At 42.7% G+C, this 23,768-nt stretch overlaps 3 protein-coding genes across 3 annotated transcripts in view; all 3 read right to left on the reverse strand.

Moving 5' to 3' along the window:
* Positions 1–12,207, reverse strand: part of foxk2b (forkhead box K2b) — a 14,529-nt gene extending 2,322 nt beyond the window's left edge. Inside the window, exons 1-9 of the mRNA XM_077556427.1 lie at positions 11,707–12,207; positions 6,267–6,461; positions 5,969–6,122; positions 5,519–5,665; positions 5,250–5,443; positions 2,201–2,409; positions 1,860–2,105; positions 1,576–1,752; positions 1–1,486 (exon numbers count right to left, since the gene is read on the reverse strand). The exon at positions 1–1,486 is cut by the window's left edge and continues 2,322 nt beyond it. Of these exons, the coding sequence (XP_077412553.1) occupies positions 1,311–1,486; positions 1,576–1,752; positions 1,860–2,105; positions 2,201–2,409; positions 5,250–5,443; positions 5,519–5,665; positions 5,969–6,122; positions 6,267–6,461; positions 11,707–12,002 (1,794 nt within the window). The 5' untranslated portion in view covers positions 12,003–12,207 and the 3' untranslated portion in view covers positions 1–1,310. The remainder of the gene's footprint in view (positions 1,487–1,575; positions 1,753–1,859; positions 2,106–2,200; positions 2,410–5,249; positions 5,444–5,518; positions 5,666–5,968; positions 6,123–6,266; positions 6,462–11,706) is intronic.
* Positions 12,208–15,334: 3,127 nt separating this feature from the next.
* tmem238l (transmembrane protein 238 like) lies at positions 15,335–20,050 on the reverse strand. The gene has a single exon (XM_077556429.1). The coding sequence runs from the start codon at positions 19,649–19,651 to the stop codon at positions 18,956–18,958; it is 696 nt and encodes a 231-aa protein (XP_077412555.1). The 5' UTR covers positions 19,652–20,050; the 3' UTR covers positions 15,335–18,955.
* Positions 20,051–20,126: 76 nt separating this feature from the next.
* On the reverse strand, positions 20,127–23,062 carry pirt (phosphoinositide interacting regulator of transient receptor potential channels). Its single transcript, XM_077556430.1, has 2 exons — positions 22,847–23,062; positions 20,127–21,118 (listed from the first exon to the last, which is right to left on the reverse strand). The coding sequence occupies exon 2, from the start codon at positions 21,113–21,115 to the stop codon at positions 20,708–20,710; it is 408 nt and encodes a 135-aa protein (XP_077412556.1). The 5' UTR covers positions 21,116–21,118; positions 22,847–23,062; the 3' UTR covers positions 20,127–20,707.
* Positions 23,063–23,768: the final 706 nt, after the last annotated feature.

The raw sequence follows: 23,768 nt of genomic DNA on the forward strand, positions 1-23,768 counted from the left end.
GACCAAACCAGTAACCAAATCATTTTTAAAAATTGTTAGCGTGTTCTCTGCGCTAACAATTTGAAAAAAAAAATCCTATTTTTGAATAAAGGCATGGAAATTAAAACATGTTAAAAAAAATCTAATTCATTGAATAATGGACACAATAATTGACAGATTAATCAATTATTAAATCTGAATTAGTTTTTTCCATGATAATTATAATGGCCATTTATTGGCACATTTTTGCTATTCGCGGGCGTGCACTGTTGTGCCTTTCCGGTTCATCCTAAAATTTTACCCAAATTGGATTTTTCCAAATCAGAGAAAATATAATTTAGCATTATTTTACAAGTGCGGTGTTACCTTGTCGTATGAGGAACGCGACTTTGCACTTTTTGCAGATACGAGCTGCTGCTTGGTGGCTTTTTTTGGATTTATGTTGCCAGCCAAAATTGGAAGAACATGCGAGCTTAAGTGCTGCTCGAGTTAAGTGAAAACAAGACAACGGATGAATGATGGTACTGTGTTCCACCACTGTGTATTTGCGTCCGGTTATTATTTTTTATTTTAGAAACTATACTACATTATTCACCCCCCTAAAAAATCCATACAAATATTCAAGTATTGTTTTGGCACCGTGTTGCTACCAAGAAATTGAGGAGCTTCATGTAGTAATTTATAAGCAAGTATGAGGATTTTGGGGGGAGGAAGGTTAAATTACTTGTCGATTTTCATTACTGTTCATAGGGGAAGGACACTGTGGGCAAGGAGAGCTATCGATTTTGAATAGATGTCTGACAAGACAAAATGTTTTATTATTTATGCTTGAATGCAATAGTGTGCTATTAATTATCCTCAATTCTCTGTTAATTCCCATAAAAAGTTTGCAATTCGGAATATTCCTTTACTTCCCAGATTAACTTCCAAAGGAAATGTATGGAAAGCTTCCCATGGAAATGTACGCAAAACTTTCCAGAAAACAAAATAATAATAACAACAACATTTCCAGAAAGGAACGAAAACTTTCCGGAAATGTACTGAAAAGGTTCTTGAAATTTACTGAAAACTTTCCAGGAATTCAACAACAAAATTCCAGAAATGTTTAAAAAAAAAATGTACCCAGGGATTTTCTAGAAATTCCCGAAAAATTTTCAGAAATGTATCTGAATTTTGCCAGAAATTTTCTGAAACTCTTCCAGAAATTTTCCACCCCTGTGGAGCCCTAGAGACAGGTAAAAGAAACGACGCGTGGTGATGGTGGTGGTGATTGGGGGAAGGGCGCTCTGCGGTGCTGGGAGGGGGTGCGGTGGGCTTTTCCGTTAAGGAGCTTAGTTGTTACCGTTGTCCGCTGGCCTTGCCTCGTCCTCCATTTTGGCCCGTTTGGCATCCGGCGGTGCGGCGGCGCCTGCCTGCTGGTCACCGTTCTGCCGCTTGGCGGTGGGCAGCGACGCTGAGGCGGAGGCGTGGTCAGCAAGCAGGTGAAGCGGGCTCGCCACGGACAGACCTGAACGGCGACAAACCAGCGTTTAGTCCACTTTTCGCGTTGCGAAGGTGACTAAACGTAGCGAGTCGAAGTGGTGCGCGTGTTCTGACCGCTGCTCTGTATGGCGGTGGTGATGCTGTGGTTTCCGTTCTGCGTGATGGTCTTGATGGGCAGCTGGTGCTGACCTAAGATGGCGATGGTTTGCAGCGGCCCGGACGCGGCCGAAGTCTGGATGATGCGTCCCAACGCGCCCGTGGCCATCACGGTGGGCACCGCCTCCACTTTCACTGAGCGGACACATATTCCCGCACGTTTTGAAGGCTGATTGGTTTGAAGACCAGAGAATAGAATTTCGGTCGAGTACCATTGCTGCATCACGTCACACCTGACCCACCTTTGACGTCAGCACGTTCCCCGTTCTCCTGCAGTTCACTCTTGCCGATAACGGCAGCCGGCTGCGTGATGACGGCGGTGGCGCCGGCGGGGATCTGCTGCAGCACGTGGACCGTCTGGACTGTTTGGACCGGCTGAGAGGAGCTGGTGCTGACCGGCGACGCCATGGTGTAGGTGACCGGCTTCATGCTTTGAGGTAGCTGACCCTGCAGCGCGATCAGCACCGGCTGGTTGCCGACTGGAGAGCCTAGAATGGCGTCGTCGGATTACAGATTACGATGGCAGCGATTCAACATGATTTTACCGATGATCCCATCCATTAAACACAATATTGAAACCAACCAGGTGTGTTCTGTGCAAAGCGAGCTTCTTGGATCACGGCCAGCTTGGGTTGGACCACCGTGGTGGTGGGGGCGGCGGGGGCTACTGAGGACGAGGTGTCCATCTCCAGGGGGACAGGCGAGCCCTCTCGGGACAAGCTGTCAGGAGTCTGCACGCCGCTGGAGTGAGCCGACAGCACCCCCGAGTGGTTGGGAGAGGCTGGGGCACTCCTGGGGGAGAAGAAATATGCGATCAGTCTAGTTTCCCCAAGATAGAGAAAGAATTTCTAGAATCTAAAAAAGCACTTCTGGCATCCTTTTGCTTATTCACAAATCCTTATCTTTGGAAGTAACTTTTGAATGGAAGGTCATACAAGGATCAGTTGAACTTTTGCCTCAACTCATTCACTCCGAGCCATTTTTACTAAAGCAACCCCCCCTCTCCCTCCCCTTCAACCCCCTCTTCTGTGGGCCTTGCAAAATCAGTCAAAACAGCCAGGCTGTTTTACTGGATTTTGACTGATTTTGCAAGGCCCACAGAATATTGTGTTCTATTGCTATAAAAACATGGAAGCTACCAAAAGACTCTTCTTTCATCTGGATTTTTTTTTATAACTCTTTTACTGCCAAAAACGTTAAAATGACGTTTAGTAAAAAACCTACGGAGGAGCGCCAAAGACGTTCACAAGTTTTTTTGTTTTTGTAAACTGGTGGAGGAAAGCCTTGGCCAGCTGTGCTGAAAGTATCAAGCAGATCTAATTAGTATAATGCCTATTTTTGGCCCCTAGATGGCAGCGATGACTCTCTTTGGACAAGATTGGGTAGGCGTCAGGAGAAGACATGAGGCGGAGCTAGAGTGTTGAGGGGACAATGGCTGAGGAAGCCATAATGGCGACCGGTTGCAAGCAGCTCACGCTTGAGCATTTTTTTCAAAGACGAAAAGCATCGACCAATGCTAAAGAGCACATTGATGACGACGATGATGATGATGGTGACTCCGAGGGTGACGCCGAAGTTGCAAGCGTTGACGCGACGGCTATGATCACGTCATAAAGCCTCACCGGCTAGCGATGCTAACGCCGGAAAACGCAGAGCACAACCGAGCACGCTCAGGCGGACGTTCAATCGGACGACGGAGAGTGCCCCGAGTCCAATGCATATTCATCGGAGAAGTGGGTACAGTCTGATCACGGAGAAGACACTGGTTATGGACTACGATGCCACCATGAATGGAGCGGATAAGATGGATCAACCACCCGGTATAGGAACTGAAGGACATGAGGAAGCCAGACGTAACACCACCGCAACGTCACCGTATCATGATCCTGAGAGTAGACTTGATGGCAACATGGCCAAACACACACTGCAGTATATACTTGCTATTCCCCGGAAAAAAAAGCCAGCAAGAAAGTGTAGTGTCTGCACGCTAAGGGGCCATCGCAGTGAAACTAATCTGTTGTGCAAATCCTGCTGCGTCGCCTTGCACGCAGGGGAGTGTTACAAAAAGAAAAACTGTATTCGAAACATCCACATAATTGTAAATAATACCACAGTTGCACACATTTGTAAATAGTTTGCCAAATTGTTTTGTCAAATTGTTACACTGTTGAATGCAAATAAACGTATTTTGCTATCAAAAAAACACTTTCTCATTGTTGGTGGTAGTGTTTTACAGAAGTAAAGCACTGTTTAGGTGTTTGTGGCATCATTCATGGGAAAAAAAGGTGTCAAATTCACTAGACTGCATGAAATATCGTTTCACAAAAAGCTTGATTTCTCCGTATTTTGTTTCAAAACAGAGCATTTGGGTGAAACTAACCATTTTCTATTGTTGATTACTGAAAAACGGAATAAGGTAGAAAGAAACTTTTTTTTCTGATGAAAGATGAGAGTCCAATCTTTCATTTGGTAGTATGTGTGTTTCCATAGTCCAAACAGAAAAATTTTCACCAAATGTCAAAAAAGTGACCATAAAATGTCAAAAAAGGAAGCGGAAAAGCAGAATTAACATGAAATTGCCAACAATGTCAGAGAATTGAACAAAAAATACAGAAAAGAAAATGTTTAAAAAGTAACCATAAAAAGTCCAAAATCAAAATAATTCCGAAAATGCCTCAAATTTGTTAAAAATGTCAGAAAATTGAGAGCAAAAAAAGCCAAAAAAATGTTTTAAAAAATACATATAAAATGTCAAAAAAATTGAGAAAATAGGCAGAATTTTTTTAAATAAAAAATATAATATGAAAAATTACCAATAATAATTTCCAAAAACAGAAGAAGAATAGCTGATGCTGCTGTCCTATTTGTGTGTTGTGGTGTTAAAGGGATACTTGACTCATTGAGCTATTTTCACCAGTAAAAAGTTAATATATTTTCCAGAATGAATAAGATAACGTCATTATTTTTTATGTACAGTTAATACTTTTAAAAACCAATATTTCCGCTTGCTGTCGACTGAAGAGGACATCACCTGTGCTGAGGAAGTAGGTAACGACCAATCATAGCTCACCTGTTTTCTGGGTTTGGTCAGCGAACTGAGCCATGATTGGTCGTTACCTATTACCTACTTCCTCAGCACAGGTGATGTCATCTTCAGTCAACAGCAAGTGGAAAAATGTGTTTTTAAAGGTATTAATTGTACATGAAAAATAACAAAGTTATCAAATTCATTCAGGACAAAATATCAACTTTTTACTGCTGAAAATGGCTCAATGAGTCAAGTATCCCTTTAAGCGTTCTCTTCAATTTAGAGGCTGTATCAAATCCTTCTGTATGCTCTAGCATAAAAAACGTAGAAATATCTTTTTGGGACCATGGCAATATTTAAAATAGAACATTTTTATACATTTTTGGGAGCAAATAAGTTAACATTTTTAGGGGTTAGCTTTCCAACAGTACCAACTGTGGCCTTCTACGATGTCAGTTGGTTTTCCTAGCCAAGATTTTGGCAGTCCTAGGGTCCACAATTTGTTACTGTTTAAAATAACTTTTAAACAGAGGTACAAGGGGGTATCTTTTCAACGGTACGCATGTCCTTTTGTGTCGTTTGATCTTCCGAGTGCCAGTCTCACCTGGAGGAGAGCGGTCCATGCGGGGTCCTGAAGCAGGGGACGCCGCGGGGCCGTCGTTTCCTGAAGGCTTGCTCAATCAGCTTGCCCTCGGAGCACGGGTCTATCCTCCAGAAGGAACCTTTGCCAGGCTCCTCCTGCGAGCGTGCCACCTTGATGAAGTAGCGGTTGAGCGACAGGTTGTGGCGGATGGAGTTCTGCCGGCGGAAAGAAGGGAGGAAGAGCATTAGCAGGGCCCATCAGTCAACTGGAACGCCGTCAATCAAACTGACCTGCCAGCCCTTGTCTGCCGTTCTGTAGTAGGGGTAATTCTTGGTGATGTGGTTGTAGATCCCGTTGAGCGTCAGCTGCTTGTCCTGCGCCAGCGTGATGGCCTGAACGATCAGCTGAGCGTACGAGTAGGGCGGCTTGGAGTCGTCCTGACCAAAGAAAAACGTCCATTTCAGAGTCGTGTACAAGCAGATGTGGCAAAGGCCCTCAGTTGCCGTGTGCCACGTCAACAATATTTCCATGACAGCAATTACTACACTGTTATCCCCAGTGCTTTATAGGCCTGGCGGGCTGCCTTGCTTCAAGCTGGCTAAGCTTTACAGAGCACGCACAAAAATAGAAAAGCTTTTCAACAAATGGCCAAGAAGACAAAGTGTGTTAAATTTGTTAAAAACACGTGAATATGTCGGGTTTCGCTGCACTCGTTTAGGATGCAGTCCACGGGGACTCACCTTGGGACTGTCCTCGCCCGACGCATCCTTGTCATTCTCGGGCTGAGAGTTGTCGTTGATCAACTGCAGTTCAGCCGAGCTCACCATGCGGCCCCCCATGCGGTACCCCGACGAGCCGGCCCCCCGAGGGCTAGACGGGCATGAATTTGCGGCGCTGATGAGACACCAAGAGACAACGGTCAAAAACGGTGGCTGATCCAGACACATGCAGTCAAGGTAACATGACGTGATGTTATACACGTGCGTTGTGGTTGCATGTCGGGGGATCACGGATTCACGGGGGTAGCGCGGCGGTTACCTGATGGTTCCGGTGGGCGAGGGCAGCGGACTCATGAGGTGGGCGAGGTTATCGGGAATGTTGATGGTGAGCGGCGCAAATTGAGGCTGCACCGGCTTGACGGGAGACTCGGGGGCCTCTCGCCTCGTCTTCCTGCCGCTGGACAGAGCCGTGAAGGTGATCTTGATGTTGGTGCTGGGGAACCTGAACGTGCACCTGAGCGGACAGGAAAGGAACAGATTTTTACAATTCATGATCCTCTGGATATTTTTTATTTATTTAGCACTAATACCAATCTAAAATATGCATGTGAGGTACCAACGTTATTAAAGCTACTGAAGGCAGAAAATTCCATTTCGAGACGTAATTGCCACCCGTTGACGAAAAATTAAACTGAGCCCTTCTTTACATGCACAATGCGCACATGACGTCACATCCGCAGCCAGAGGGTGACCCGAATCCAGTCTGAAAACTATTGGCAGGAGACTTGCAGGAGTGCCCATTGTGAACAGCAAAGGTGTTAATCTACTACCGTATTTTCATGACTATAAAGCGCACTTAAGTCTTAAATTTTCTGAAAAATCTACGGTGCGCCTAATAGTGAGGTGCGTCTTTTGTGTGCAACGAGTTCCAAAATCTGTAAATGTTGTTGTGCAACATCAGTAAGCGCCCCACTTGACTGTCTGTGTGGGACACAGTGGTGTGGAAACATTTCTGCCCACACATTGCCTACATAGAGGAAATCCGGCCCTGGTTGAAGACTGGCAGGAATAAGAACCCAAAAGACTCAACTGAAATATGACACGAGTCTTTCGGTTTCTCATGCCTGCCAGTCTTCAACCAGGGCCCGGCTTCCTGTATATAAGATACAATTGGGCGTCTTGGTGCTCACTGCTTTCGCTTTATGGAAATGCTAGAGCGAGTTACGCCACAATTTGTGAATGGATTGTGCATGTTTGGGCTAAACGTGTCTGCTTGCACTAATCGAGCTTTCGCAAAAGCCGGCATCATTTCTGAGGAGCCGCACGGTAACAAGACTGACTGACAATGACGAGAGGGAACCTGACGTGTTTGATGGAGAACTAGCCCAGCTGATCGTTTCAGATCCAGGAGATGAGGACTTTGAGGGATTTGTGGATGAGGATGGATCAAAAGTAACTCTAGTACATTGTTAAATACTTCAATAAAGTACAACCAAACTCAGTTTTGCTCCGCTGCCTTTTTTTAAAACTACTACATGTTACCATATGTTTTGAGCTAGCGTATGTTTAAGCACCCACAACTGCGCCTTTTAATGCGGTGTGCCTTATGCTCGTGAAAATACGGTAATTAGCAGATGTTTCCGAGTCATAAACGGTCAAATAAAAAGGGTTGTAAAGATATTTTTGTGCAAATTTTTACAAAGAGCAGCTTTAAAGTCCATTTGGGGTTGCCACGCTCATTTTCTACTGTAGTATGTGTGACCTTGAATGTGTGTGGTGTTAAAAGGAAAGGCCTGGCCTGGTGAGTGATGCGTGCGTCATGAAAGTGTGCTTGGCTGTCGTTAGCCGAGGTTCGGCAGTCAGCATGTTGGGCCCGTGCTCATTACGTATTTATTTTGTCACCGTTTGCCCAATAAAACAATTGAAAGTGCAGCGGCTCCCGTGTCTATCCTTGACCACCTGCGGGGGGGATTACAATACACTTTACTAGCAGTAGTAGGCTATACTAACAATGTTACCTTGTGTCAGCAATCATAGACGTGCAATTGTGCAAGCCAGTTCTACTTCTGCTGAGTCGATAGACGCATCAATGTGAAGTTTCGAAGGAGAGATTTTGTGTGGACTTATTCCCGTAATCATTGGAAAAAGCGTTGCACCACAATTTTTTGCGGGGGCTTGCACTTAACATTTTGTCTGTTTATACCAATCACTCAGAATTTCAGTTTCACATCAGGTCTCCAGCATTCACAAGCAAATTGTGCAGGTTTTTTCTGCATTTTCAATACGTTTGGTCATCTAGACTCATTCTAAATCGGAATACATGGCATGTAAACCCGACTACGGTTTCTTCAATATTTTTTCTGTCCCAAAGAAACAATGGCATTGCAAATGAGAATCTGCTCTCAATTGCCTTATTGGGTTAAATAAATGTTTAATAAGTAAATCAAAACAAATAAAATATTCCACCATTAAGGAAGAGTACTTCACCAGTGACTCCATGCAACACTGTAGAGAGGCACTTGTCACAAACGGTAATTATTCATGTCAATATTTGTCGACTGACTGTATTCTCTTCTCAACTGCTATTTTTAATCACACCCGCACACTGTGTTGTATTTTAGTCCATTTCTATAAAAGAAAAGCAACTTTGATGTATTTTTATTTGACAGAATGTGCAGTGTTCCCAATGCATTTCCCTTTATGGAAGAAAACGGTTATTTGTAAGAGTTTTACTCCCCTTTTTAATTTGCGTTTGATTACATCATCCCTGAATAACATGACGGAAGACATTTCTATTTGACCAATCATCCTGACATACGAAGCTTGAGTCCCTCCTTCTTCACAGAACCAATTATGGGCAAACTCCTCTTCTTTTCAAAAGTCAAATTGACACAAACGTCATCATTGGCTCCATTGGCACCCCCGACTTGCTTGCGGAAGATCAACAAAAGAAGACAGGAGAGACTAGAAGGCGGGAATGTGCGGGGGTGGGATAAGAATGCTTGGGTGTTTACATCAGCACGGTGGAATCTAGGCAATACAAACTGAGCTCCGGGACACGGTCGATCGCACCAGTCGCGGCGGGTAAACGTGGATGAGGATTGTTGCAGATTTTATAAGGCATCATGCGACAAACACTTCATTTTGGAGCCTGTACGCATTCACGTTTGTCAATACAAAAGCAAGAAGACTGACAAGAAAATTAAACCTCCCAAGTCGCACATTTAAGACTTAAGGCCGATTTGTGCCAACTGGTAACAACTAAATATAACCTGGATGATATTTTATTTTCAAAATCTTTGGATTTATATGAAATTTGGCAAGGATATTCTATAAATAAACTATTAACTTGTGGGGGGGGGGGGTAATCAGTGAATATGAAATATAAAATACAATAGCAACAAAAGGCATCGCTCATCCTGGAAGAAAAAAATGACCTTGGAATCAACACTCTTAGTTTTTAAATCCCACTGACAGTTCAAACTCATGTAGAAATGTGATCCAAGGGTGGGCAAACTAGATCCTCCAGGACCAGAGCCCTACTGGTTTTTGGAAGGTTCCCTTCTCCAACACACCTGATTCATATGATCAACTCATCAGCAAGCTCTGCATAAGCCTGATAATCCCGTTGATGGGAATCAGTTGTGTTGGAGGAGGGAAACCTCTAAAACATAGGTGTCAAATTCCGGTCCTCAAGGGCCGGAGTCCTGCAGGTTTCGGATGTTTCCCTTCTCCAACACAGCTGATATATGATCAGCTCATCAGCAAGCTCTGCATAAGCCTGATAATGATCCTGCTGATTGGAATCAGCTTGTGTTAGAAGAGGGAAACCTCCAAAACCCGCAGGACTGCCGCCCTTCAGGACCGGAGTTCGACACCTATGCTCTAAAACGTGCAGAACTCCAGCCCTCGAGGACCAAGTTTGCCCACCCTTTGTAGGCCTTTCTATTCGCTTTCCCATAAAACCCATCACCAACAGTAAATATTACTTTCAAACAGACGTGATTGTGTCATAGTTTGAAACAAGCCTTCATCCCAACAGATGAAGTCAAGTGGAAAGTTTGACTATCCATGGAAAATGGAATTTATTTAGGGCATGTTTTATATTTTGCATTCTGACTCATTGAAGGTATTTCAAGCTCATCGTAACTTAGAAAACAACCGAGCCAAACATTTCAATTTAGCTATTAAAAACATATACTATACTTGAACATTTTTGGTGTATTAAAGAAACAAACATGGTGATGACATTCAGAAAGATTACAACACAAATTCTAAGTGATTCCACTTACTTTTCCATAACTCATCAAAATCTTGTAATGCTTTCTAGTAGCCATGGTGCAATGGCATACACCCAAACAGGTAGACTGGAAAATACGGTTACAGTAGTGCATAGTTTTACTACACATGGAAAAAAACATTCATTTAAGACACTGACACATATGTCAGTCTACTGGCTTTTTAACAAAGAGGCCCAATTACCAGAGATAATTACCATGATGTGGCGATTAACCAAGCAGAGCCGTTCACAGCAAACTAGCATTAGCAGGAGAGATGCCGGTCACGTCTGCCCTTAAAAATGCCATCACGTAGAAACAAGACACACCAAACAATAGCAATGACCAGTCAGTGGTGGTCCCATTTTTTTAAATAAAGGGATGGAAATGAAAACAATGTCATACAATCCAGCGATTAATCAAGCAATTTTTAGTGGCATTGCTATTGTAATCTAAAAAATTAACCAGGCCATGACAAAAGCTAATAAAAACAAAGGAAAAGCATGTGTGTGCAAATTTCTTATTATGCTTAAACATAAAAATAATCAAGACTTCTTTTATAGAGGACTCTGGAAATCAGAGAAAATTTACTGCTGTTGAGAGGCTGGAGTTAAGAGGATTTGGACAGTTTTTCGTTAAACAATGTCTCGAAACGATTAACTGATTATCAAAACTATTAACTGTTGCACATCTAGAGAAAATACTACAACACAGAAATGTGATTAGCATTTACTTTTTCATAAACTCGTTGAAAGCAGCTGTCAATTCATTATTTTCATCAAGATTTTATTTTTGCAACGCTCAAACATACACTGAGTGGGAACTTCTTTATGAACATTAGTCAGGAATGAAAAAGTCATAGTAATATAGAAGTCACTGAAAGCCAAAGCAGTTGTGACAAACGCTATTAAAAATGTTAAATGATATGCCCTCTTAACAAACACTTGTTTATATAGAAGGGAGGTTTAAAAAAAAAATAAATAATAATAATTAAGGCCGGGGCGTGCGTGTGCGTGCGCACGCGTGTTTGTGTGACCCGGGGCGGAGACGTTTGGTTTGTTTACGTCCAGCGGCTCCATTCACAAAAACACACCACCACCCAGCTAATGCTAACGGCAGGTTAGCGCCTCCGTCCACACATTTGACACAATAACGACAACACGGCTACCAAAATATAATCTGAAGTGGATTAATAAACACTCCTGAGCCTACATAGGCCTCCAGCCACACACGCGTGAGCTAGGCCGGGCTAGCTAAGCAGCAGCTAGGTGCTAACGTGGCTAACAAGAATGTCAACAAAGACGATGAAGGATACACATTACGGCTAGCAAGCTAAAACACGTGCTGCCCCCGACCTTAAAAAAAAAAGCGAGCCCCCACATCAAGATGGTTGTTTCTTTATTTTCTCGGCTAGCCTGCGTGGCTAACTACCTTAGCATGCACATGTTCCAGGCAGGGTGAAGGGGGCGAAGCGCTACTTACATCGGCGGCAGCTGCAGCGGAGCGGCGCCCCGGCGGAGGAAAACCCCGTCCACGAACACCCCGTTCTTGCCCAGGCAGCGCAGGTAGAAGTCGCCCGCCCCGCCGGCGCCGTCATCGCTGGCCGTGAAGATCTCCAGGTGCCGCCGCGAGATGAAGCTCGAGTGACCCATGCTGACGTCCACGGAGCCCTGCGACGAGTTACGGCCGATGCTCACCGTGCGCTTCTTCATCAGATACTCGAACTCGCGGCCCTCGAGCCGCGCAACCGGCCCGGATGAGCCGCTCACTGCAGTCATGGTGAACGCGAGTCGGCTAAATGAACTAGACACGAGTGGGGGGTACGCGGTGGAGGCCGAAAGCGAGCCGACCTACAAACGGGGCATCGAATTTTAAAGCGGAATTTGGAGGGGAACATGCGAGGCCAGGGACAGCGGCTCCGACCCACCGCCGAGAGAAAGGCTTGCGTTGAGACGTGCTACCTAACGCCAAGGAGGGGGCGTGAATGTGGGTAGATTGACGGAGCCGTCAGCCAATCGTGTGCGAGGACGGCGATGCAGAGCTAAGGAATCGACCAATCGCAGGAGATGAGTAATCCGAGGGCACATTCAAGATCGGTTGGGGGGCACTATCTGCACATATGGGAGGACGTGAGGCAGCACAGAGAGACACAGTCTAACACCAAAACATAAAAAAACAAAACACCAAAATCCATCTGGATATGCCCGTGCCATTAATCGTCAAACCAGCAGTGAAGGAAATAACTCAATACAAATATGGAGTTATGTCTCTAATGAAGTAGATGTTTCGGCTATCTGCACGTACCTGTGTACAGTATTTATTTATTTACGACCCCCCCCCCCCTTTACTCCCTAGTCTCTACATTCAAGACCGTTGAACATTTTTCTGTCAAACGAGTAATGGGGTAAAGTGACCTAGTCCCCAAAAAATGTTACTGCAAGTGGATTTTTTTTCTTCAGGTATCTGTTGTTGTTTTTACACATGTATTTTCTTTTTGACGACTTTTACTCACTAAATTTGCAATGGCTCTTTGAGTATTGCCAAAACTGCGATACAAATATAATTTTCAGTGGTGGTGATGATGATATCGTTTTCAATCGGGTTAGCCGAAAAGGGAAACTTAAAAATGTAGAATACTTTTTAAATTGTTGATTGTAATTTAGTATATTTTTTAAAATCAATAATGAATAGTAAAAAGCTCAAATGTGATGAGAGAAGGTTGCATTTTTACGAGAAAAAAATACTAGGAAAAGTTCATAATTTCCTGCATATAGAATGTAATCTGAGGTGTATAAATATGTATTCATTACAATACAGTTTTAATTTTACATGAATATTTTTATAGTAAAATAAATATGTAAAAATTATTGTCAGAAAATATATTTTAACAATTTTCTGATGGCTGGAGCTAGGATGTTGGCTGGTTGCTTCCAGCATCCACTAGAGGGCGCCACACACCTTCCTCATGCTGTTTGGGTTGACGTCATACCAGTTGGACCACTTTTTGCCAACAGAGCGTTAACGATAACACATAACTTCCTCCTAAGCATTTATACTCTTCATATTTATCGTATTCTTCGACTGTACTAAACTTTTTTTTTTAAATCAACACATCTGTGAAAGTGTCAGTCAAAACACTGAACGTTATTAGAGTTTTTACATTTTTATGTAGGCCTACCTTATGAAGTGACCACCAGTCAGAAGTTTTGAATTAATTTTGCATATACAGTATTTTTACAATATATTTGATTTAAAAAAACAAACAAACTGAAAAATACAAAAATGACTGGACCAATAATTAATTTTCTATTTAAAAATAAATCATCAAACAATTAAGAGAATTAAATGGCCAGTAATATTTTTAAATAGTATGGCTCTGAAAAAAACAAAAAACAACAACTTAGTGACCAATTAAAATAAAAAATACAATAAACAATAATCATTCATTAAATCGTTTTTACTATTTATAATATTAAATAGGATTAATGACTTGGTTAATAATAATTAATAATATCTATGAATTACGGCACTTTTTTTCCCAAATTTGTCAATAGCAGCATTGAATTGAATGACATAAAAGCTTATGAACATTTGTCGTTAAGACATATTTCCTTATTTCACTATCAACTGTTCTCGTATAGGCTGTAAAACATCAGTGGCCTATATCAATGACCTTTCACCTGCTGCTGGCGCTGGCCGACTTAAAGCAGATGATGACTTTGTCTCTGTTAGACTCGCTTGTATTTCATCTGTTTTTTTCTTTCTTTACTGTTCATCTGGTGACAGCACACTTAGCATTAGAGCTAATACATGTCACCAAGCTCTCACAAACCACACGTCCATCATCATCATCATCATCATCATCATCTGAAATGTGAGGAAGACGATTATGATCGGCACCATGGCGACCATTCAGGCCTACAAACACAACAGGGGTGTGGAGGGGGCGTTGGCCTCCCTCAGGGATGATGAGCGAGCAGTAGTTAGATGTGAACGAGAGATCCATTACTCCTCCGCTTCCTCTCCAAATGGAGACCATTAATAATTCTCCTCACCATGTCTGGGAGAAGTCCAGGCGCCGTGCGTGTCTGTTGAGGCGTGGCCGAGGCATTTTGCTTTCGTTGTCCTTTTGGGCTGCGTGTTTGTCAACACGTGTTCAGCGTGTTTTCTCTAAGGGCCAATTGACCATAGGTGATAAATTTCAGGTTACAACGTGTTAAGCTTGACTCCTGCATTGAGCTAAAAAACAAAACAAAACAATTCCTTGTGGTTCAGGTGGTGTCCTTTTGGCGTCTTGAAAATCAAAGTTCCTAAGCCATGTAACAACGCTGCTCTTCTATAACACTGTCAAAAAAAGTGTTAAAGTGTTAAAGGGAAGTCAACCCCCCCCCCCCCAAATTTTTGAGAATAATATGTTTTATGCAGTCCCACTATTCTAAATGTAGTATTCTGATTAATGTTGCGTTAGTGAAATATGAGTTAAGGAGAAAGAATCTAGCCATTTTTATCTATATCAGAAGGCGGCCATTTTGCCACTTGCTGTCGAGTGAAAATGACATCACAGTTGCTCAGGTGTCAGGTAACAATAAACATATAACATATTGTCAAGAAATGTTTAAGGTTGACTTCCCCTTTAAGTGGAAGGATTTGCTTGGTTTTGTTTTGCCCAATGCAGAAGTCAAACTGAACACTTTTTACATGATCACGTTCAGGGTAGTTGTAAATCCTTGCATTATGAAGCCATGGCACTTGGAATGCACAATGATGATATGGGAGCTGGAATATTGTTGGGGTGGGGGCTCATTTTAGCACTTTGACCTCAAATGTGGTTTGAGTAAAGTGGTGTGTTGGTGTTTCCTCTTTTCGGGGCGGGTTGATGTTAGTCCTGTAAAAGCCTGCATGGCCGGTTTGACACGTTTTGATGTTACAAACGAGAAAGAACTGCAAAGCCTTTCAAAAGCAGACATGAAGCATGTAAATAATAACAACATGACTTAAACTGACGTTCCCATTTTGTGGTCCACTAAACCAACAAGGGTGCTCACGTCATGTTTTTTTGCCAAAATGATTTGTTGTTTTTTTGGCAAAAAAAAAACAGCACCAAAATAGCAACATTTCTGAACTTTTTACTGACAGTACAAGCATGTCACTATTTTCCATGACGTGTCGTTCCTAATTCACATTGTTAAAAATTCAAATGGAAACGATGACGCAACAGGGGACAATGTGTTAGGATTGACAAATCTCACTCACACGGCCGTCAACCTAACGGCAAGCTTAACGCCAATTTATCAGAGTACACAAAAAGTCAGGAAAAAGGTAAGAGGATGAAATGAAAAACAGGGATGGTGGTAAGGGATAATGATTATCTGTTATGTGGGAGAAGAGTCATGGCACCGTCCCAGAGCCACCAAGCATCACAAACATTCTCTAAGCTAATGCTAGCTACATGACAAGCAGTCGCCATCTTTGTGGAACTTTATAAAAAGAACTGGAATAAGCACTTCAAACGCCTCTAAAATCTAAAAAAAAAATTCAATTTGCGCCATTTAAGCCCAGTTTCAGGGGACACCATTTGAAATGTCAAGATAATTTTCTATAAGTAATAGCAACCAACAACTTTGCTCCGAGAACAATTTTACAGACACAAAGAACTATTTTTTTCCAGAACACATCATCCGATTTTGAGAATTCTTGCTGTGTTGTACTCAAGCGACCTTTCCACATGACTCAGCGTTTTACCAGTCACTTTTGGGAAACCTTGTCACATTGCTACCAACATCAGCTAATAAACGAGATGACCACACGACAATATGTTTTCCATTCCGTTTCTTTTCCCCTTTTCCTATTTCTTTTTTTAATCATTTGGAACATTTTACACATTTCAGTTATTTTTATAGAATCTATGGAAAGTTTGTTTTAAGTGTTGGTAGTTATGTTATTCTCTTTACATCAAGTCACTGAATAAAAAAAAAAAAGTCTGAGGGCTTGACAGGTCCACAGTTGACAAAAATTATTGACACCCGCTGGACAAGGAAGAACAAGTGAAAACCCAATCGTTGGAAGGCAACAAACTTAAGAATGACCGATGAGTGGGCGCTTCCTTCCCTACCAACGTCAATTATTTGAACAATATCTAGAAATGCTCCAGCTCACAAGTCAAGTGTGATTAACATCAATGGGAGCGCCATCAAAGGTGGTCCCTCAATCCAAGTTTTGGAACCTTCTAGATATTTTCTGTAGATCCATCCTTTCCCTTTGTTCCTGTTCTGTGGACGTTCAAGATGACATCCTCACATGACCAAGCTTCCATCTCACCCGCCGACGGATGAAGCCAGGAAATGGTGTCCGGACCTCGTTTTGCGGTCCAGTTGCTCACAGGATGCTGGTTTTGGGCAGGTCGAGCTCCTCCTCGGGCACCAGCAGACCGCCCATGTACCAGAAGATCCACAGGAAGATGCTCAAGAAGATGAGCAAAGGTCCTGAAAACACGAAGAAGTCCCAGTACCTCAGCGAGGCGAAGATGCCCACCAGGAAAAGCAGGATGCCCACCACATCCAGGAGCACGGCCACAGCCAGGAAGAAGGACGTGCATTTGTTGGGCTCCATGGCCGGACGGAGATGAGCGGACGCCAAGTTGATGCCGAGTTGACTGGACGCCGACTGGGCTGCTATGACAGCTCTCCTTGCACGACTCCTGAGGAATCCTGGAGCGGAAGGGCCGGTTCATGAAGAAGTCCATCTTCATTCCTGAGCTGGGCCGACTTGTTTCGCTGCTTCCTGACGACTTTGACTTTTGTATTACGTGACAATCGCGCCGTCAATCAACATAAAATCAGTCAACAAAACCCCCTTAAAACGTATTACAGTCATTCTCTTTCCATCTCAGGGGTTACTTTCTAAAGCACCCACAAATCCAGCCAAACACAGAACATGACACCACCCCCGCAATCCGTGAAATCCACGATATATAAATGGCCAATTTAAATACTCTTAGGAATATTTTTTTTATAGCATTTACAGCACTTCATTTTTTCAATGTATTTAAACACATTTTAAAATAATACAAACCCATTTAAACACTTATTGGGAGACATCAAGAACAATGGATAAGAGAAAAATATTGTACAAACATTGTACCGATCCCTCCCTCTACGTGTTCACAGTAAACAAATGCGCACTAACAAACTTATCTCTCAATATACATCAATAACCGTGCCCAAAGATGTACATTCTTGATGAACATACAGCCGGCCAGTCACTTTCTGGAGGCGTAAAAGGCAGAATTGAAGAGGATTTCTCATTCAATCATCTTCAGCAAAAACTAGGTGGAACTTGTAGTACTTCCTGTATGGAATTACTCCATATATACACACAAAAGACGTAGGACAAAATAAATGAAGTAGCAAGACTGCAAAATAACATGTATGCCATTAAAAGCTTTACAGGCAGAGAAATAAGTGAAATACCAACTTTTGTGTGCCACAAAGGTTGGTATTTCATTTATTGTGTAATTATCGTGCATCTATAATGAAGAAATATCAGGGTCACACTGAAAAGAAAAAAAGTGAAATTATTTTAAACTAAGAGAGCAAATTTTGTCCAAAGAAGTTTATTTTCTTTAAGTGTCAACTTTAATTTCACACAGTGTAGCATAATAATGTGATGGTTTTAACAAAATTTTAGGGTCCGACTACACGGGGAGTTTGCTAACTTGTTTGCCGGTTTAGTCACGTGACATTTGCAACGTTAATTGTGGTCGACAGCAGAGGGCGATGTTGCCCAACTTGGCGGCCAGATGAAAATGTATGAACTAATGTGTTTAATTCTTATTCCACGAACACAATACTGTATTAATAAATCATATTTAGATGGGTGGAACACATACATTTGCTAATTATAAAAAAATATATGGGGTTAAGCTCCTCTTTAAATAAAATAGCTCCGTATTGTAAGAAAACGGAATGAAACAATAAAAGAGAATGGTAAATTAAAAATAGTAATATTTGTGTGTTGGATGAGTGCTTTTAAGAGGTGTGGCCTAGTGAATGACATCAGGGGCTGGAGTGGTCTACAGAAGCTCCTTTCAAGCGTTTTCTCCATAGTTTTCATTTTGATTTTGTGTTTGTCCCGTTCAAAAACGTCTAAAAGTGCATCTGCGACTGCGGCGTTACATTCGTTGCACAATATTTTTTTTCCCTTCACTTGAGCGGCGTCGTTCACTCATAACTCAAATTTTGCCTCACAACACACGCGTCACTCTGCGTGTGCGCCAGGATCTTGGTGTTTGTCGAGTCAACAAGGCCAAACCGGTTGGCCGGCTGTCACATGACTATGACGGAAAATCAAACCGCAAACATGACTCGGCGGTTCTTCATGGAAACTTGGTTGGGTTGGGGGGAAGTGTGTGTGTGTGTTTGTGTGTGTGTGCGTGTGTGTCTGTGTGTGTGTGTGTGGGCTCCCATTAAAACTTTCTTGGTCACGACTATAGCTTTCAAGTTTGTATCCGGGTATCCTTCCGTATTTCCTAATCATTAAAATGTTTGTGCTTGTGGTGTAGTAGTTTTTAAGGTTGTCATTTACATTCATGTGGCGTCACAGGTGTTCACCTCCATCTTTGTTGTCCTGCACATCCTCCGTGTAGCTTTCATGGATTTATCATTCATTCTTGTAGTTTTCCTTCATTATCATAGCCTTTGTTGTAGTTTTTCATGGTTGTGGAGCACACAAGTCAAAGTTGTTCACCTTTATCTTTGACGTCACAGTCCATGCCTCCATCACAGTCTTTACTGTCATATCTTTCCTCCTTGTTATTGTAATGGTTGTACTTTCCATCATTGGAGTTTTCATGGTTGCGAGCGTCACTATCGCATCCTTTATCATATTTTTCCTTCTTGTCGTCGATTTCATGGTCGTACCCTTGGTTATCGTATCCTTTATTGTAGTTTTCCTGGCGGTATCCTTGATAGTTGTAGTTGTGTGGCAGCGTTTCCTTGTTGTTGTAGGCGGTGGCTTTCCCCCACGTGACCCTGCTGGCCTGATGAGGCCTCGAGTCTCCCGCCGACTGGTCGTCGTGCGCGCGCGCGTCATCAAGCGTGCTCGCGCTGGCCGCCGCCGTTGCCATCTTTCGGCTGAGCCTCTCGGACAATTTGCGCACGATGCGCGCAGCCAGGCCGTCCGTGCGGGTCTCACGCGCGTCGCCCGGCCTGACGCGCACGTTGCCCGCGTACCACATGACCCAAAAGCCCAGACTGATGAAGATGACGAGCGCGCCCGTGAAGATGAAGAAGTCGCCATAGAATTGGCCGTCGGACGCGCGCACGTTCGCGAACACGCCGACCAGCAGCAACGTCAGGCCGACGACGTCCAGCGCCAAACCGACAAACAAGAGCGGTAAACATTTGCCCACAAATCTCCTCAGGTCCATGACGACGACGAGGGAGGACGGAACATCACAGGCCGGCAAAGAAAGCGAAATAACGGACGTCGAGGAGGAAAGGAAAAAGCAGGGGGAGGAGGAGGATGCTCACCTGCCACAAAGGAGACGCCGCCCACTCGGTCAATAGCGGCAAGGTGTCTCCACTATCCCGGATGTCAGCGCGGTGATGAGGGTGGGGGCGTGTACACTACAAAGTTGATGCAAATCCTTTAGCCTTCAAAAACTGATATAAATGTCAAATATCTCTTTGGTGTGTGCAAGTTTAACATGATTTAGCATGCCATTAAACATCTGTGAAACAAATAATTGTGTTTGTTGTGATTTGTGAAACGATTTAAAGGTGAACAACGTAACTCGTGCTAATAATGTGTTCTGCTCTTTTTTTGTCAATGTGTGTGTGGTCTGATTAACTTTAAAAGTGTGTTGATGGCCGGTTGGCGCTCACTTGAGTCTCACGAAAGAGTTGAGAGGAAACGTTTAATAATTCATACAGTCGATCTCATCGCATTAGTCCCGCCTTCAAGTGCACTTTGCCTTCTGAAACATTCCCGAGTATCTTGCTGGCATTCGTCCACAAAGTGCCATAAAAAAAAAAAAAGCGGAGCTCACAATAGTTAGTCCACCCCTCCCAATTGTGTCAATATTTGATTCTATCTTTTCAACACTGAAGAAATGACGCTTTGCTACCATGTCAAGTAGTCGGGATGGACACTTCCTGTCCCTGTTAAAATATCTCAACCCATAGCCTTTGTCTATTCCCCTAGAGCAACAAAAGTGAGCACACCCCTAAGTGAAACTGTCCAAACAGGCCCAAATGAGCCATTTTCAGCGCTCGAGTCAACAGTTTAGTGCATTATATAAAAAAAAGAAGTTTTTAATTGTTTCAACCCAAGAGTCTGCTATATAGTATGCGCTATATAAAAATGTCTCTGAAGTGTTTAGGAAGTGGGGAATCACTGACACACTCCCTACTTCCTGATCACTTCAAGGGATTTTCAATGGCGGAACTATCTAAGTCCACTGTATAAAAACCCTATGGAGTCTTCATGCGTTGAAGGCAGGATGTCGGTGGAAGGCGAGCGGCTTCTTCAGGGCTCGCCGCCTGTTCTCCCTGGTGATGGGGATGAGCACCACGCCCACCACGAAGACCATGAGGCCGATGGAGAGCAGGGCGGGGCCCAGGAAGTTGCTGACCTTGCGGCTGTAGCCGGCGAAGTAGAGACCGCTGATGATGACGCCGCACGCCAGGAAGCTGCCACCCGTCGACATGAAGTGGATGGGGAACCAGAAGACCTCGCAGCGGCTCGCCGGTGTCTCGGCCGTCCACAGAGAGTCGCTGCGGGAGAGGCTGAACACCGTACTCTCCGTGCGGCTGGGCGGTGTCAGCTGGTCGCGCGACTGCGAAAGCGTGCACTCGCCCATGGCGATGTTCTCGGGGCTGCCCGCCATCATTTCCTACACGTGGAAAATATGAAAGAACAACACAAAAATGGGTTTTTGAAGCAAGGTGGTCCATTCTCAGGGTGTGATACACAGTCTCCCCCTAGTGGTAGATGAAAGAATCAGAAAGAGTTCATTGCCGTTTTCACAGCATAGTTTCCCATATTGTTAGCCGCCGTTTGACAGCATTTTCACTGAACTTCCGAAAATATTGTGTTCTAGAACAGTATAAGCAGCAAGCTCACCAAAAAAACAACATTCTAGTATTTCCCATTCTTTAGTAATTAGCAGTAGAAGCCATGTTTGCTTTCACCAAAAACACCACTTTCTGACCAAAAATCAGAAAAGAAGAAGAAGAGTGTTTTTGTGAAAGGGCATCTTGACTTGATGCCAAAAATGGCTAAAAACAACAAAACAAGCAGAAATGGCTTTTGATGTCAAAATAATTATTTATTTACAGAACCCGCACTGTTCACGGGGCATAGTCATCCCATGACTAGGAAAAATCCGCAAATAATTGACACCTATCATAATTACATAAAAATACAGGTAATTAAAAAGTGTCAATAAGTGATGATATACAACACTTTAATACTATAATAATGTGTTTTCCATGTTTGAATCCACCCCCAAAAAAGAAAGAAAAAAAAAGTAAAATATTGAAAAATGCCATGAGTATGAAAATCCGTGGGTGCTGAAACACGAGTATGCGGGCGGTTATTGTACAACAGCAACGCTGACTCCCCGCATAGCTCAAGTCGACCATACATTTACATACTCTGTTCGTGTATGGTTGCCTTAACTTGTGCAACAATGTATTTGCATTTCTTTACCCCATAATTGACGGGACAAGCCGAGATTCACCACGTATTCTTTGTTTTCTACTCAAAAGGGATCTGTTAGTCATTACAGTTATGCAGAAGCAGAATTTCACAGAAAGACCCTGAGAAACATACTTGACGAATATATTCGTCAGTGGCAATAAACGGTTGCATTCAAGTTAAAGACCAACAGCGCTTTTAATACATAAATTGTAACTCTCAGTGCTTTACATAAATTATAATCAACAGAAGCATCCTCAGCAGTGAATGTGTTCAATTATGACGCAATTCAAATGTTCACTAAAAAAATATATGTTTATATACAAACCTTTCTACTCAGGCACTACAGTGATTCTTTTGTGTACCACTAGAGGGCGATCACGCAGCACTGGTGGCACTCGTAGCACCCTTTTGAGAATTATGCTTTGTAATAAATTTACTCGGATTCATTGTATTTCACTTTTTGAATTAGAATATATGAAAATACAGTTGACTCACTCACGCAATACTTATTTTTTTGTGGGGGTGGGGGTGGGGGCCAACTTCAATGTTTTATGCATTGGCATTTAATCCCCCTTGTTCAAGAATTTTTATTAAAAAAATTTTTTAAAAAAAATACTGCAATTTAAATGAAATCGTAAATGTTTGCATGTAGCAGTAGAGGGAGCACACACATGAAGAATCACTTTGCTACGAGTATGATGAATGAAAATGGACACAATTAACTCTAAATGTCGCAAATGACATAAAAGTTAATTGAAAATCAAGTCAAAGTTTTCTAGGATGCGGAAATTCAAACATCCCCTCATGACATCATCACGATCATCATCACGATCATCATCATCATCCTCACTTAGCATCACTTCGCATTGGCAGCGTATCCCAGTTTAGCGCTCTATGTGGAGGAATAAAATCATGTTACCTTTGAATAAAAGTTTCTGTCGAGCGTCTCAGCGAGTCTTCACGGAGCATCAGAAAATCTCCACGATGTTTGTGAGAGGCGGAACGCACTGGAAAGAGCCGGAAGGTTTCCTGTTACGGCAGCATCCCGCACTCCTCCCTCCTTCATCTCCTCCTCCTCTTCCTCCTCTTCCTCCCTTCTAGCCGGGCCGAGAGCTTCTGGCACTTGGATCCCTTGAGGAGGTCCATGGACGCAACTCGCCAAGGCGTCAACTGTGGGAATGGCAGCGTATTATTGAAAATGACATTATTTGTTTGTTAGATTATTGATACTCAGACAGCCTTCGGCCATTGTCAATACGTGTGTGTGTGTGTGTGTGTAATTATGTTTGTGTGTGTGTGTGTGGCATCATCACACTATGATGCTGACACACTTTGCAGTTACACACTGACATTCATATAGTATACAACAGCTATACTATTACATAGAAACAAATAAATATGAATATAAACAACAAAACACAACATCCATACTTTGTTGTTTACTTTTTAAATGTATTAACACACACACACACAGACAATTTATATTTTTACACTATTAATATTTTATGTACTTTTTGTTTAGTATTTTTTAATGCATTTTTTTATGCATTACCATCCACACATTTACCATATATATTTTTTATACTGTTAATATTTTGCACTTTTGGCATTGTACTGCAGTATTTAAAAAAAATATTCTATGCATAAATAGTTACAGACAAAAACAGTTTTTGTATTATTTTTATATTGTATTTTTATGTTTTAACAACATCAAATATGCATCCACTATGAAGTAACACACACACATGCACAGTTGAAACCAGTGGTTCAGATTTGTATGTAAAGCCAATTTTGTGTGATGTCTTTTGGTCCAGCAGAGGGCAGCAGTGCCCTTCAAAAAT

Source organism: Vanacampus margaritifer, chromosome 2, assembly GCF_051991255.1.
Source record: "Vanacampus margaritifer isolate UIUO_Vmar chromosome 2, RoL_Vmar_1.0, whole genome shotgun sequence".
In the NCBI taxonomy this organism is placed as follows: domain Eukaryota; kingdom Metazoa; phylum Chordata; class Actinopteri; order Syngnathiformes; family Syngnathidae; genus Vanacampus; species Vanacampus margaritifer.

Excerpts from the sequence above, each read along its gene's own strand:
- pirt (XM_077556430.1), bottom strand. The coding sequence starts at position 21,115 with ATGATGGCGGGCAGCCCCGAGAACATCGCCATGGGCGAGTGCACGCTT.
- tmem238l (XM_077556429.1), bottom strand. The coding sequence starts at position 19,651 with ATGGACCTGAGGAGATTTGTGGGCAAATGTTTACCGCTCTTGTTTGTC.